Source organism: Podarcis muralis, chromosome 10 (genome assembly GCF_964188315.1).
Source record: "Podarcis muralis chromosome 10, rPodMur119.hap1.1, whole genome shotgun sequence".
In the NCBI taxonomy this organism is placed as follows: Eukaryota; Metazoa; Chordata; class Lepidosauria; order Squamata; family Lacertidae; genus Podarcis; species Podarcis muralis.
This window is the reverse complement of record NC_135664.1, coordinates 51,315,469-51,328,847: the sequence shown is the minus strand read 5'-3', so window position 1 is coordinate 51,328,847 and position 13,379 is coordinate 51,315,469. Positions and strand designations below refer to the sequence as shown.

General features: G+C 43.4%; 1 protein-coding gene across 1 annotated transcript; it reads left to right on the top strand.

Annotated features, from left to right (window-relative positions):
* The first annotated feature begins 5,309 nt into the window (after positions 1-5,309).
* On the top strand, positions 5,310-7,320 carry ASCL4 (achaete-scute family bHLH transcription factor 4). Its single transcript, XM_028747809.2, has one exon. The coding sequence runs from the start codon at positions 6,468-6,470 to the stop codon at positions 7,032-7,034; it is 567 nt and encodes a 188-aa protein (XP_028603642.2). The 5' UTR covers positions 5,310-6,467; the 3' UTR covers positions 7,035-7,320.
* Positions 7,321-13,379: the final 6,059 nt, after the last annotated feature.

The following is a 13,379-nucleotide window of genomic DNA, read 5'->3' as shown; positions in this document are numbered from 1 at the left end:
GTGCTTCCCTCTCTCTCGTACTCTCCATTCCTGCCGCGATTGGGCGGGGGCGAGCGAGCGGGGTGGGGGAGCAGGGAGGGCTGGTAATACGCGTGCCTGGTGGTCGACCCTCGTGCTGCCTAATGCACAGTTACCTCGGAAGTAACACCTCCCCTCTAAACACACACACACAACTAGGAAGGGGCTTGCTTGCAGGCAAGCGGGTGATAAGCCTGCAGCTTGCTTTATAATCAGTTTATGACATGGAAGTGATCGCCTAATAAAACCTGTGTGTATTTGCCACCACCCGTCGGATATTTTCTACGCGCAACTCTGATCTCTTCAGCTTCTCTCCCCCCCCCGCCCCCCCCAAAAGCGATATATTTGGAGAAGGCAATGCAAAACGATCAAGGGCATGGAAAAATTTCCCCCATGAGAAAAAGAGTATGGTATCTGGAGCTCTTTAAAAACAGGACAAGGGACGGGGAGGAGGGGAGCCAAGCCCGTTAAAGGTACTTGATTACCCAAAGAAATGGACATGATGGAGGTTTGTAAGATGGTGTGCGGAGAAAATGGGTAGGGAGACGTTTCTCTCCATAAGACTAGATGCGCACAATGAAGCCGAGTGCTGGCACACTTAAAACTATGGAATTCGCTCCCATGGAATGTAGTGATGGCTACAAACTTCCACGACTTTGAAAGACTAGGCAAATCCACAGCAACTGGCCATGGTGGGCTGTGTTTTCCCTCCGCTGCTGGAGGCAATAGCCTCTGGGCTCCCTTTGATGGGAATTGCCAAGTGAGGAGTATGCTGTCACACTTCATTCCTTCTTGTAAGACTTCCCATGGGCATCTGGTTAGCCACTGTGATACTGGATTAGATGGGCCTGTGGTCCAGCACGGCTCCTCTCAGATTCTTAAGTGAACCCTATTAATCTTTGTGGGGTTTACTTCGGATTTAGATGCACATGGGATTGTGCTGATTGGGGTGGAGTGGGGAACATTAATGTCGCATCTTAAGAGACTGAAGAGGCATATTTCTTTGTCTGATTTCTGCCCCAGCTTTTCATCCAGAAGGAGTGCTCAAGCGACTTGAATGTACCTTAATTATTTCTTGCCAGTAATACAGAAACCAATGGACTTATAATAAAAAGAAGAAGCACTATAATGAACAAAAAATAGAATACCTCAGTAAGAAACAGAATGACAGCAGTAAAACATCAGTAGTAGTAACACACTGTGAGTGGGCAGTACTAAAATTTCCTTGAGAACATAATAAAACAGCAAGCTAGTGGTAAATAAAAGTTTTTATCATCTTCGAAAGTGTGCATGCATTTAACATGTCCTGTTTTTACATTAAAAATTAGAGTCTCCAGGATTTCCAACCAGGAATGGGACCACATGGAGAGTGGTTTGTTTGCTTATTGCATTTATATCCAACCTTTTTCTCCAAGGAGCTCAAGGTTTACACGGTTCTCCCCTTCCTCATTTTATCCTCACAACAACCCTGTGAGGTAGGTCAGGCTGAGAGGCAGTGACTGGCCCAAGGTCATCCCGTGATCTTCATGGCTGAGTGGGAGTTTGAACCCTGGTCTCCCAACTCCTAGACCAACACTCAATGCTATATCACACAGTCCCTTTCCCTCCTGTTGTGATTCCATTGAAATCACTCCCCGCTTCCAAGCTGTTATTTCCCCCAGGAGGTAATCTGCCATTGGTGGTCTATTGCAGGAAGCATGGAGACGGATTCCTGTTGCTTACCTGCTGGATCAGAGCAGGGAATTCCCAGGCCCAAGGTAGCTTGGATGGAGTCTGCTGGAACAAGCAATGCAAAATAATTTTTAAAGCTTTATGCTCAGGGCTACGTTAACATCAAATGTGTGTCTTGACCTTAAAAGGCTACTTTTTGTTTCTGGTGATTTTTGTCATCCATTGTCACTCAGTACTAAGAAGAAAAGAAATATTTCCTTCAGTTCACAGAGGCTGTTCTAGGTTTCTGCACATTTCAAACAAAGATGTCATTGGCGGAGCATCATAGATTCTGTTTCAGTATTGTATTTCCCCAGCTCTGTTCTTTAGAGCCAGAAAGCTGCCAAAATTTAAAACACCAACTCAAAAGATAGTGACTAAATTGTTATTCACAGACTATCCTTAGAAAACTATGTCATGTTATTTCTTGCAATCCGCCGTCATGGTGGTTGTATGAACTGTAAGCTACCCACACAATCACCTACTATACTACCAGTTGACGACACATGCATGCAAGTTGCAAATGCTGCTTAAATCAATCCACAAATTTCTCCCAGACCGTAACAGCAAATCCCGCAAAATGTGGTGGCGTGTGCTTTTGTAATCTGATAAATTTGCAGCCACTGCAGTATTGAAAGGAAGTGCCAGAGGAGAATGTCAGTGCAGGAAGAAACTTGTAGGCATTCGGCTGTCTGTACCTCTACCTTTTGCTCTTATAACAGGAAACACAGGAAAAAGGCAAAACATTTTCAGAACTCAACAGATTATTTGGTGCCAACCTATCAGTTTCCTATAGTGCATCATCATGCACTGAAAATGTTCATGCACCTACACATTCCAGAGATGGTCCTGTTCTCAGTCACCTCCATTGGTTTCTTCATAGATATGACAAAGTTTTCCTCAAATGAATACAGAGTTAAAACACTATACAGCAAACAAAGTCATAATATGAATAGGGATGGTTGAATCTGGAGTGTTGATAGCCTGCTTTTCATTTAATATTTTCAGTCCCAGAGTGGGGAAGAAAGTAATTATATATATATATATATATATATATATATATATACACACACACAAAAATTACAAAAGTATATAAACAAGCCCAATAAACAAATTGACAATTCTTTAATTAACGCGGGAGCATCTCATGCTCTCTGCATTTGCCTTGAGGAATACATCAACCCCTTTCTCAAATGAGGTTGGGGAGTCTGTTTTCTAAATCAGAAGTCTCTATGGCTGCAATCCTCACCCCATTTACCTGGAAGCGAGCCACATTGAATTCAATATTCTGAGTAAACAGGGTTAGCACTGTGCTGTAAATGACCCAAGCTAGCTCTGGTCTATGCCTTGCAGTAGCCATTTGAAGCAGTATTTGCATGCTCCACTGACTGCTCTGCCATGTGGCACCTGCAATATGTACCCTGGTTTACTGTGCAGATCTCTACCATCACATGGGGTTTCCATGCCATGATCGGAAGCTGGCAGCTGGGATGCCTGGTGTTGGCATGTTAATTTCCCCTATTCTCAAAGTGTGCCATAATATCAATAAAGGGGCAGCCTGGATTGTCCCATGAGGAAAACAATCTATTCAGTACAGTATAATTCAAAACTTCCAGAAAGTTGGCCTGAACATGTGTATTTTTGTGTGCGTAAAGCCTGATTAAGGTTTTTTAAAAAACAACAACGCAAAAGAGAAATATAACAACAAAATAAATGCATGATTTACAATCAAAGTAGGGAGGGAAATCCAAAAATTTACACTTGGGAGCGCCCAACAACATACTTTGATCCTTCCCTGTTAATGAATTTTTGTTGCCAAAGCTCATAATTACCTGGTATGGAATGTGAATTTGCTCAGCTAAATAATGCTCAGGCACAGTAGGAATCAAATGTTACTTCCCTCAACGGTTTGTTGCAGTATAATGCAGCTTTCCTATCTTTAACCACTTTGGTTAACAACTAAATAACCATTTACTCTTCTTTCCAGGTGTGGCTTGATGAAGTTAATTATGATTTATATTGCTGTGTGAAAGGATTCCGCTGCTAAGAATTTACTAGGATTAGGAACAGAGGCAGCAGCCTTATGCTGGCTCAGTACTGAGATGTCTGCACTGGATGGCAACATCTCTGTGTCTGGGGATTCAGGCAGGAATCTTTCCCATCGCTACCTGGAGATGCTGGGGACTGAACTGGGACCCTCTGCATGCAAATCATGTGCTCTGCCGCTACTGAGCCATGACATCACACACACACACACACACACACACACACACATATATATATATAGGTAAAGGTACCCCTGCCCGTACAGGCCAGTCTTGCCAGACTCTGGGGTTGTGCGCTCATCTCACTCTATAGGCCAGGAGCCAGCGCTGTCCGCAGACACTTCCGGGTCACGTGGCCAGCGTGACAAGCTGCATCTGGCGAGCCAGCGCAGCACACGGAACGCCGTTTACCTTCCCACTGGTAAGCGGTCCCTATTTATCTACTTGCACCCGAAGGTGCTTTCGAACTGCTAGGTTGGCAGGCGCTGGGACCGAACGACGGGAGCGCACCCCGCCGCGGGGATTCAAACCGCCGACCTTTCGATCGGCTAGGCGCTGAGGCTTTTACCCACAGCGCCACCCGTGTCCCATATATATATATATGAAAGGGGTTGAATGGTGAAACCCAGCTCTACTAAAATCAAGCAAGGGAAGTTCCTCGCCCTCCCTCTCTCATCATATTTTGTTAAGCACAGCTAGGATTTCATCCAAAAAAGAAACTAGGGTATTAGGAACACAGAAGAATGTGGGGGCCAAGATGCAATGCATGCATATTTGCTCAGAAATGTGCCTGCTAACTTCAGAGAGAAGTTAGTCCTTGGTAAGTATTGCCTATTCTGAAACGGGACTAGCCTTGTTCAGATTAATATCTGGCACAATGAAATTGCTTGTGGGTTTTCTTTTTGTATAGTACAGCCTGAACAGTCAGTTCTTGCTCTCCCCCACCCCCCTTCATAAGCAAGAGATGACATGCCCAATGGGGCATTTTACACTCCAAAGTAATTACTTTCATTTCTTGGGGGTGATAGAGCGCTCCGCAAACCTTTTCAAGACTATTTTCTTTGTACCGCTTGCAAAAAGAATACCATATCATTTTCTCTAATCTCACAAGATGACACCTTTATGCTTACATTAATTTTCTTGCAAACATTTATAAACCTTTTTTTTAATGGAAAATGATCGTGGGCTAAAATTCAGCTCAGGAGTAGCAGGTGAGTGTACAGTCTACACTGAAGTAGGGTGTCTAATATCTAGAGAAAGAGAGAGAGAGTTTACACTACAATAATGAAATGTAATTCTGGCAATTGACTTCTGGCTGAAGGGTTTGGAGAACATGGTCCCACTCCAGCTTAAGTTATTTGCACTATTAACCAGCAGCTACTACTAGACTGCGTATGGGTATACTCTCTACAGTATCAGAGCTGTATACCTTTAAATAAACTGGGGATCACGAGTGAGAGAGTGCTTTTGTGCTCATGTCCTCCTCCTGGACCTCCCATAACTCCATAACCGCCCACTGTGCTTCCATATTTCCTTTGTAGCTGTTGCACAAACACACCAGAATACAAAACTATCCCTGACTTTGTACACATTATCGCCTTAAAATGCAGCAAGGTAATTTCCCTCTGCTGTGTTTCAAACTTTTGCATGATGTGCTGTACACGTCCATCCAGAGGGATGTGTTTTCAACTCACCTGTCTGTCCACACCAGGGGGTGGAGAGGCGGCGTGGATGTCTTCATATGGCTTGTGTTTTCAAATTGGATTGAAGCCGGTTTGGGGGGAAATGCATCAAAATGCAGCATTTCACAAGAAATTGCAGCAAAGATGTGGATTATGGTTAACACTGTGTGTTCACAGCTTCGCAAACCAGTGGTAATAATGCACTGGATGTAGAGTAAACCAGATTGTGTTCACAGCCCCTCTGGTGTTTGCAAAGCACATGCTTCACCTGACAGCTTTCAACCACAAGGGAGCACTCTTTCCCTTGATTTTCTATATCTCCCAATCCTACTACCCCCCACTCTTCCCCCCAAAGTAGTCAGATAATGGTATAAGTTTGCAAACTTTTCTATAAGCTTCTTCAGTTTCGTTAGAACAGCGGAAGCCAGAAAGGCTGACCTTACCCCTTTGGATTTTTGGTATCGAAAGCCCTTGGCTAATTTTTCAGCAGACAGGAGATCCTTGCTTCTTGAGAAGGAGGAGCTCTGGCAACACTTGGCAGCTGCCTGTAAACTTTTCAAGTTACCCATCCTTTTGGAGACGGGTAATATCAAAGGGCACTATGGATTACAATACATGAGGAGTGTTTACAGCCTGGAAGATTATTTATGTTTGGCTTTGCCTCTATAGTCACACATCCAAGCTAGGAGAAAAGGAACACAGGAACCCTCTCATTATCTTTTGAAATATGAAGATCAGAGGAAAACCTGGGTTTAACATGTGGAGTGATGGTCCTAGAAGCCTGCTTATAAATTAGAAGCCATCCTACCTCTATAATAACAGATCCAGGAGCAGAGCTGATATCCAGACACAACAGCGGCTTTCTGGAATTATTACTGCTGCTACAAAAGAAACCTTGGGCGTATACTACTGCTCTGACCACCACAAAGATATATCTGGTCCATTTGGCCTTCTCATCAATGGATTAACTCCGTAGAGCCCGTGTTGGACGTTGGCACAGCATCACTTCAAAATGGGAAGTAATAGCGCCGAGGGGCTACTGAACAGGATCTCATTCTCAGGGCCAGCATCCCTCGGAAACGGCCACCCCAACCCTCATGGGTTACCACTCCGAGAACCATTTGGGGTTCCTTTCCATTTTGACCCGGCATACTGGGACCACCAAGCCTACGGTGGATATTCAGGAAGGTTCTCTTACTTGCCCTTTTCTGGGTACGTAGGAGTCTATGACTACTCTTTTGAGCCTGCCTTCATTCGAAAGAGGAACGAGAGGGAGAGGCAACGGGTTCGTTGTGTGAATGAGGGCTACACGCGCCTCCGAGACCACCTGCCCAAGGAGTTTGCTGACAAGCGTCTCAGCAAGGTGGAGACTTTGAGAGCTGCCATCACTTATATCAAACACCTCCAGAACTTGCTGGACCATCAGCCTTTAGGGACAATTCCTAAAATAGCAGTCCCAGCTGCGGAGGCCGCTGGTGCTTCTGATCTTAGCTTAAGAAGGGAATGCAACAGTGATGGAGAATCGAAAACTTCATTAGCTTCATCGCCCTATAGCGAATTTGAAGAAGTCTGCAGTTAAGAAAACATCTTCAGAAATGGACATCTTCTTCAAGCCTGCCTTTTAACTGTTATTATTAAAGAGCTACATTATTTTTCAAAGGACAAAACTAGTCCCCAGCAAAGGGATGAAAAAGGTATCTTCATTATTTGTTCTGGTCAGTTTTTGGCCATAGGGAGGAAAAAATCTGTATTCTTCCTAATATTTCCTTTTTGTTCCCAGTGTTTTCTTATTTATGCTATTAACAACTGTGTGAGAGAGAGCAGAGAGGGAAATAATAACTGACTTTGTTTTTTTGAAATCTGAAATATTCCTCACTTTCTGTGATCTTTGTTCTGTCTGTCAGCCAAAGGGAACAATAAAACCAAGTGAAAGAGTTGGTTTCAAGATATCTATATGTGGGTATTCATATATGATAAATAATTAGTAGGGCATTTTTTCCTAAATACAAGTGAACATACTGACCCCGATCCAGAGAAAGTTAGTTGAGCTTGAGCCTCATTGAAATCCATGGGACTAAAGTCACAAATATCATGATTTCAATGGAACTTAAATTCATTGTTATATACTTGTTCCATTGATTAGAATGGCATTGAAACACATTCAATCCCACTCACATTGGGGCATTTTCATCCAAGGTGTTTGGAGGCTGGAAAATGAGAACAGAAATTCCATTATGTTTCGTCAGGCTGTGATTTCAATGAATGTCATAATATTAGTAATTATGTCATCCTTACAGACACTTATTTAAGTAATAAGTCATTTAACAACCAACCCAAAGTCCCTTTAGAATCAGTGAACATTTTATCATTAACATACCAGACTTTTAGAAGACATCTGAAGGTAGCCCTGTTTAGGGAAGCTTTTAATGTTTGATGTATTACGGTATTTTAATATTTTTTGGAAGCCGCCCAGAGTGGCTGGGGAAGCCCAGCCAGATGGGTGGGGTATAAATAATAATAATAATAATAATAATAATACGGTACGTTTAGCCATTATTTCATTATAGATAATTCTAGTTTAGAAATATGATATATTTTGCTTCTGCTGCGGTGCCTCGGGAACATAGGAGCAGTGGCGTAGCGTGGGGGGTGCAGGGGGGGGGGGCCCGGCTGCACCGGGCGCAACATCTGGGGTTAGGGCAAATCCACGGGTTAGGGGGCGCAAATCCACGGGTTAGGGGGTGCAAATTACTTGCCTTGCCCCGGGTGCTGACAACCCACGCTACGCCGCTGCATAGGAGCACATAACATCAGTTACTGTGACACAGATTCCATGTGCATGTGTGTCAAATATTGGGGCAGATCTACTATGAAACTAATTAAGCTTAAGCTTCAGGGTCCCTAATCCCAGAGGGGCCCCAGAAGCGACTTTAGTCGCTTAAAAAATCTTATTCACACCAGTGACTTTGACATGTGAGATAATCCAGAGCACCAGTTTTAATCAAAATCTGAGATGTAATAGTTTTGTTCTTTTAATGTGGTGGTCTGTTGTGGAACAACCCTACTGAAGCCGGTAACAGTGATTACCCAGACCTCATTGCTGGTTGTGAAGCCCCTCCCCCCAGGACAGTTCAAGTTTCAGGGCTCCCCAAAATGTAGGTTTGCCACTGTGAAATATGCCAACACGCTAGCATGTAAGAGTGAGAGAAGGAAAACAGGAAGAAAAAAGCACTCTATTTGGTGTGGTTTGTTGGTGGATGATATCCAAAATAAATAGGCGATCAGAAGTCTAAACAAACAAGCAACTTGTATGTGATTAACTAATGGGAGTTGTTCTATGGGGGAGGGTCACAAAGTGAATTTGAATAAATAATTATTCTGCGTAATTAAAATTTCACCAATGGAATTCTGAAGGAAAAACCCCCACATCTTCTGTATGAAAAAGTGGGCATTTTAAAGATTAGAAGTACTTGCTAAAATATAAAGCCTAAACGTGCTATGGTTGAAGTTTAGATTTAATGTTTTGGCCCTTCAAAGTCATGACTTAGATAACTGAGAACCTACCATGGGCTCATGCCCTCTCTAATGCCACCTCCTGCTCTCTTCTTTCATTGTGTGCTCAGATTAAATTATTTACCTTTCAGCACCAGCTATACTTTGTTGTTCCATCCACATCACCAAACTGTGATTATCACTTGCCATGCAACCCCAAACTGCAAACCAGGATCAAGCCAGTCATTCTGGAGGGCAAGCACAAACCCCAGTTTACTGGTTGTTGTGTGACAGTGCACTATAATTTGCATCCCAGAGCCGGTGCTCTGAGCAGACCTTGCCCTCAAGCAAGGTAGAGAGCTTAAAACCTCTTGCTAGGTAACCCCAAGCAAACCAGGTGCAAAAAAAGGTTTTAAGATCTCTACCTTGCCTTGGATTTAGCTTATACAATTTCAACCAGCCTGCCTTCAACCAAGTTTTGTTGAAATTGTGCAACTAAGATGCAATCATACTGTATTTTAAATGTGCTTTAACTGTAAAAAAAAAAAAATTAATTAATTGGTAAAAAGCCCCTGGACGGCTAAGTCCAGTCAAAGGCGACTTGGGGGCTGCAGCACTCATCTTGCTTTTCAGGCCGAGGGAGCCGGTGTTTGTCCACAGACAGCTTTCTGGGTCATGTGGCCAACATGACTAAACCGCCTCTGGTGCAATGGGACACCATGACAGAAGCCAGAGCGCACAGAAACGCTGTTTACCTTCCTGCCGCAGCGGTACCTATTTATCTACTTGCACTGGTGTGCTTCTGAACTGCTAGGCTGGCAGAAGCTGAGACAGAACAAACTGTATGGTGTGTGTGCAGCCTCAGTGGTGCCCTCTGTACAACTCAGCAAAGAGGAGAATGGGAACAAAACTAGATTTAGGGCATGGACATGTTAGTGGCTTAAAGCTCAGTGAGGTCGTTTCCTCCTGCTGCATTTCAAGTCGCGTTTTACTGAGCTGTACACACATTACCCGATTTGTTTCCCTACGCCTTTCTATTGAATGAAGTTGTCATCTGATGCCTGAAATGCGTACACCTCCGCTTTTTAATTGGATGGAAGCTAGTTTGAGGAGAAACGCTTCAAATGCCACCATGGGAGTGCACTGGAGCCAGAGTAATGTGTAATCGGCCTTAGCTGGATCTGCCTGTCATTAGCCGTGGCTCCACCTACTGCCTTACCAGTTCCAATAGGTGCCAGCCGTCACTGGGAAGGGGCTCCCTCAAACCATTATGTCCAGAGTTTAAGGGTTCATCCACACTTCCGCCTGTCCTGCGCTTAGAAAGCACAGATCCAAGCAGTTTTGCCTTTGCCCCACTTCTTCTCCCCGGAAAACCGCTCAGAACAAAGACAATCCATGGGAAACTTGACTGCCGTTTGCTCCAATTCAGTGCTAAATTGCAGGTTTTCCCAGGGGAAAGCAGTGGGGCAAACAGTGTGGATAAGCCCTAAAATTACCTCACTGTGCCCTCTTGTATCCGTAAGCAGTGTAGCTCAAGAGTGGGTTTCTATCACTGTTTTGTTGCATTATATCTAAAGTGAGGATTCCAAGTCACACCCACCATTTTGTGTACAATGCTAAGGGCGGTGTTTATCCTGGATTAACGTGGACTACCTGGGAGTGAGGTTGTGTGTGTGGCACGAATCACATTTTACACTTAAACAGCCGTGCTGAAGCGGCCTTTCATCGCCTATGACTAATGGACATTTACATTCAGAAGCACAACAGGAACGTTCTGAAGCAAAATTGGTAGCTAAGTGCCATAAAGATGAAAAGCCTTAGACAAGTATAATTATCTTCGCTATTAGCTGTAGTAGTAGTAACAGCAGCAGCAGCAGCAGCAACAGAATCACTGGAAGAGGCAAACCACTAAGCATCATGGTAGTGGAAGCTCTTGAAAAGAGCCCCTTTTGGGGCTGCCTCCTTTCTGGGCAGCCTTCTGGAGACCCAGTGGGTGGGCCAATGAATGTAAATGTTGCCTTTGTACAGCACTCTCACACTCCTCTGTCCTCCATCCAGGCAATATCAGAATTCAAGGACCTACAATGAGGGATAAAAGCAGGGCTGGTGTGGTTTAGGGAGAGGGTGTGCAGAGGAGGTGTGGCTTGGAGAGAATTCTGGGAGTCAGAGAGAGAGAGGAATTTGGCCCCAGGGATAGGATCCCCAGACCTACACTTGAAGATGGCTATAGGAAATAATACTGGCTGCATCATTCAGAAGCCAACTTGCCTTACTACTGTTCATTTGTTTCCTAAAAATTATACACTGATGGATTGCAAAAAGCACAATATTACCTCTTAGCTACATGAAAGGAAGTCACTTACTCTTACCCAAGCATTCTAGCTTTATGCATATAACGGACCTTTTCTGGGTGTCTTTTTGGTTACTTTTAACGCCTTATGATTATTATTACAATTTACCCGTCTTTCACCCTAGAGTCCTAGTGTGGGTTACATTAAACAACTTACTGTCATAGAAATAAGGGGGGGGGGGTCCTAAAATATACATCTCAAGTGTCAAAAGCCAGACTAAAGAGGTGTTGTGGGTGGGCCAGCCTGAGCATTGTTTCTTAGCCTGCAGACCTAAATCTGAAAGGAGGGAACTGCTTCGTCCAACCCCAGCAGGGCTGTCACCCGTAGAACAGGTGTGTGGGTGGAACAGCATTATTGTGCTTCTTCAACCTTCCCATTAAAAAACCAAATAAATTATTTTAAATAATAATACATTGGAAGAAACTGCTGGTGTCAATACCGGGTTTGGAGGCATGCTGGAAGACTGAGAAGACTATGGATCCAAACCTTCCTCTGGCCTTCCCCCCTTATTCTGCCCCACCAATGTTGCAGTGTCAGAGCAGGGGCCTTGGAGTGGTGGGGAGGGGGAATCCAAAGCCCATTCTCTGTCTCCAAGTTCAGAGCTCTCTCTCTGGCCCCCTCTCTCCCTAATTCAGATCAAAGCTGGTTTGGGGGGGGGGATACGTCAAAACACATAACAAACAACAGGCTAGATAAAAGATAGATTTGGATTGTGGCTTATTTTATGTGGGAGCACAGTAAAGGTGTGCTAGATTCAGGGTAAACAGGAGTGTGAACTTCTGTTACTTTCAATGGGGCCATGGCTGCATTCATACCATACATTTAAAGCACATTTCCTCTCCCAAAGAATATTGGGAACTGTAGTTTGTTGAGTGTGCTTGGAATTAAAGCTCTGAACAGTAAACTACAGTTCCCATGATTCTTAGTGGGAGGGGAAATGTGCTTTAAATGTATGGCGTGTTAAGCCAAGGTTAAGACTAACTTTCGGTAGATTGCATTTTGTCAATTTGATCTGTTTTCTTGCAGTTCAAATGCCAAAACCCTGAGAAAGCACAGTATATTGGCCCCTAAAGATCTCCCAAATACAGATAATTCCAGCCATAAATGCAACAAAGTCAGCAGAGGTTTCAAATAAACTGTACATTTTGAAATCTTTCCTAAGATGTCTTTTGTCTAGACAAAGGTTTTCTTCAAAGTCTGCAGAGCATATCATTACCAACCAAACTTTGAAAGATAGTGATCCAACTTGTCACTCTTGGAATTAATGTTTTAATAAAAACAGACCAGGAGATGTTTCTCCATGTGGTGTGATTACTGGTTACCATAAAAATACTTCACAGATATTCTTAGACACATGCTCAAGAATTTTATCAGCTTTCTGCACACTTTATCTATCAAACATGGGTAAAAAATAAAAACAAATCCCCATTAAATTACAAATCAACCAGCACTTTGATACTATCACTATTTTAAAGATGTATAATCCGAGCCATGAGATTGTTTTGAAACCCCTAATAGCTTATAAAGTTGTCTTCCCCCTCAGGAATAACTAGCTCCTTTCAAGTTGCATTACTCAATGTCAGTAAACGGCCAAAGAAAAACAGAAGGAACCGTAATAAAGCACTCAAAAATAATTAGTCACTCAATATCTATTTAGAACTTGGGAATGAGCAGGGTAAGCTTCAAAAGGAATTCCTTTTTGTATCCACACAGAACGTATGTCTCTGGAAATCTGAAATAAGGCTTGAAGAATCTTTTTCATGTGAGACAGATCTGCTCCCCAAAAATTTGTTTGCCAGATTTTTTTTTACACTAACTTCATTCCCCCATTCCCCTCCAACTAGAAGACAAAAGAATACTACTATGAAGAAACCCATCTATCTATCTATCATCTGTCTGTCTGTCTGTCTGTCTGTCTGTCTGTCTGTCTAATCTATCATATATGAATGTGGTCTCAATTCCCCAAGTGCTAATAGGCAAGAAAGCATCACTCACAAGAAAGAGGGAGTATCAGCAGGTTTTGGGGGAGCAGAGCACCAAAGCTTGCAGAACTATGACCAAACTTTGGGGGTTGGGGAGCT

Bases quoted from the DNA above. Each gene is read 5' to 3' on its own strand.
- ASCL4 (XM_028747809.2), top strand. From the start codon at position 6,468: ATGGGAAGTAATAGCGCCGAGGGGCTACTGAACAGGATCTCATTCTCA.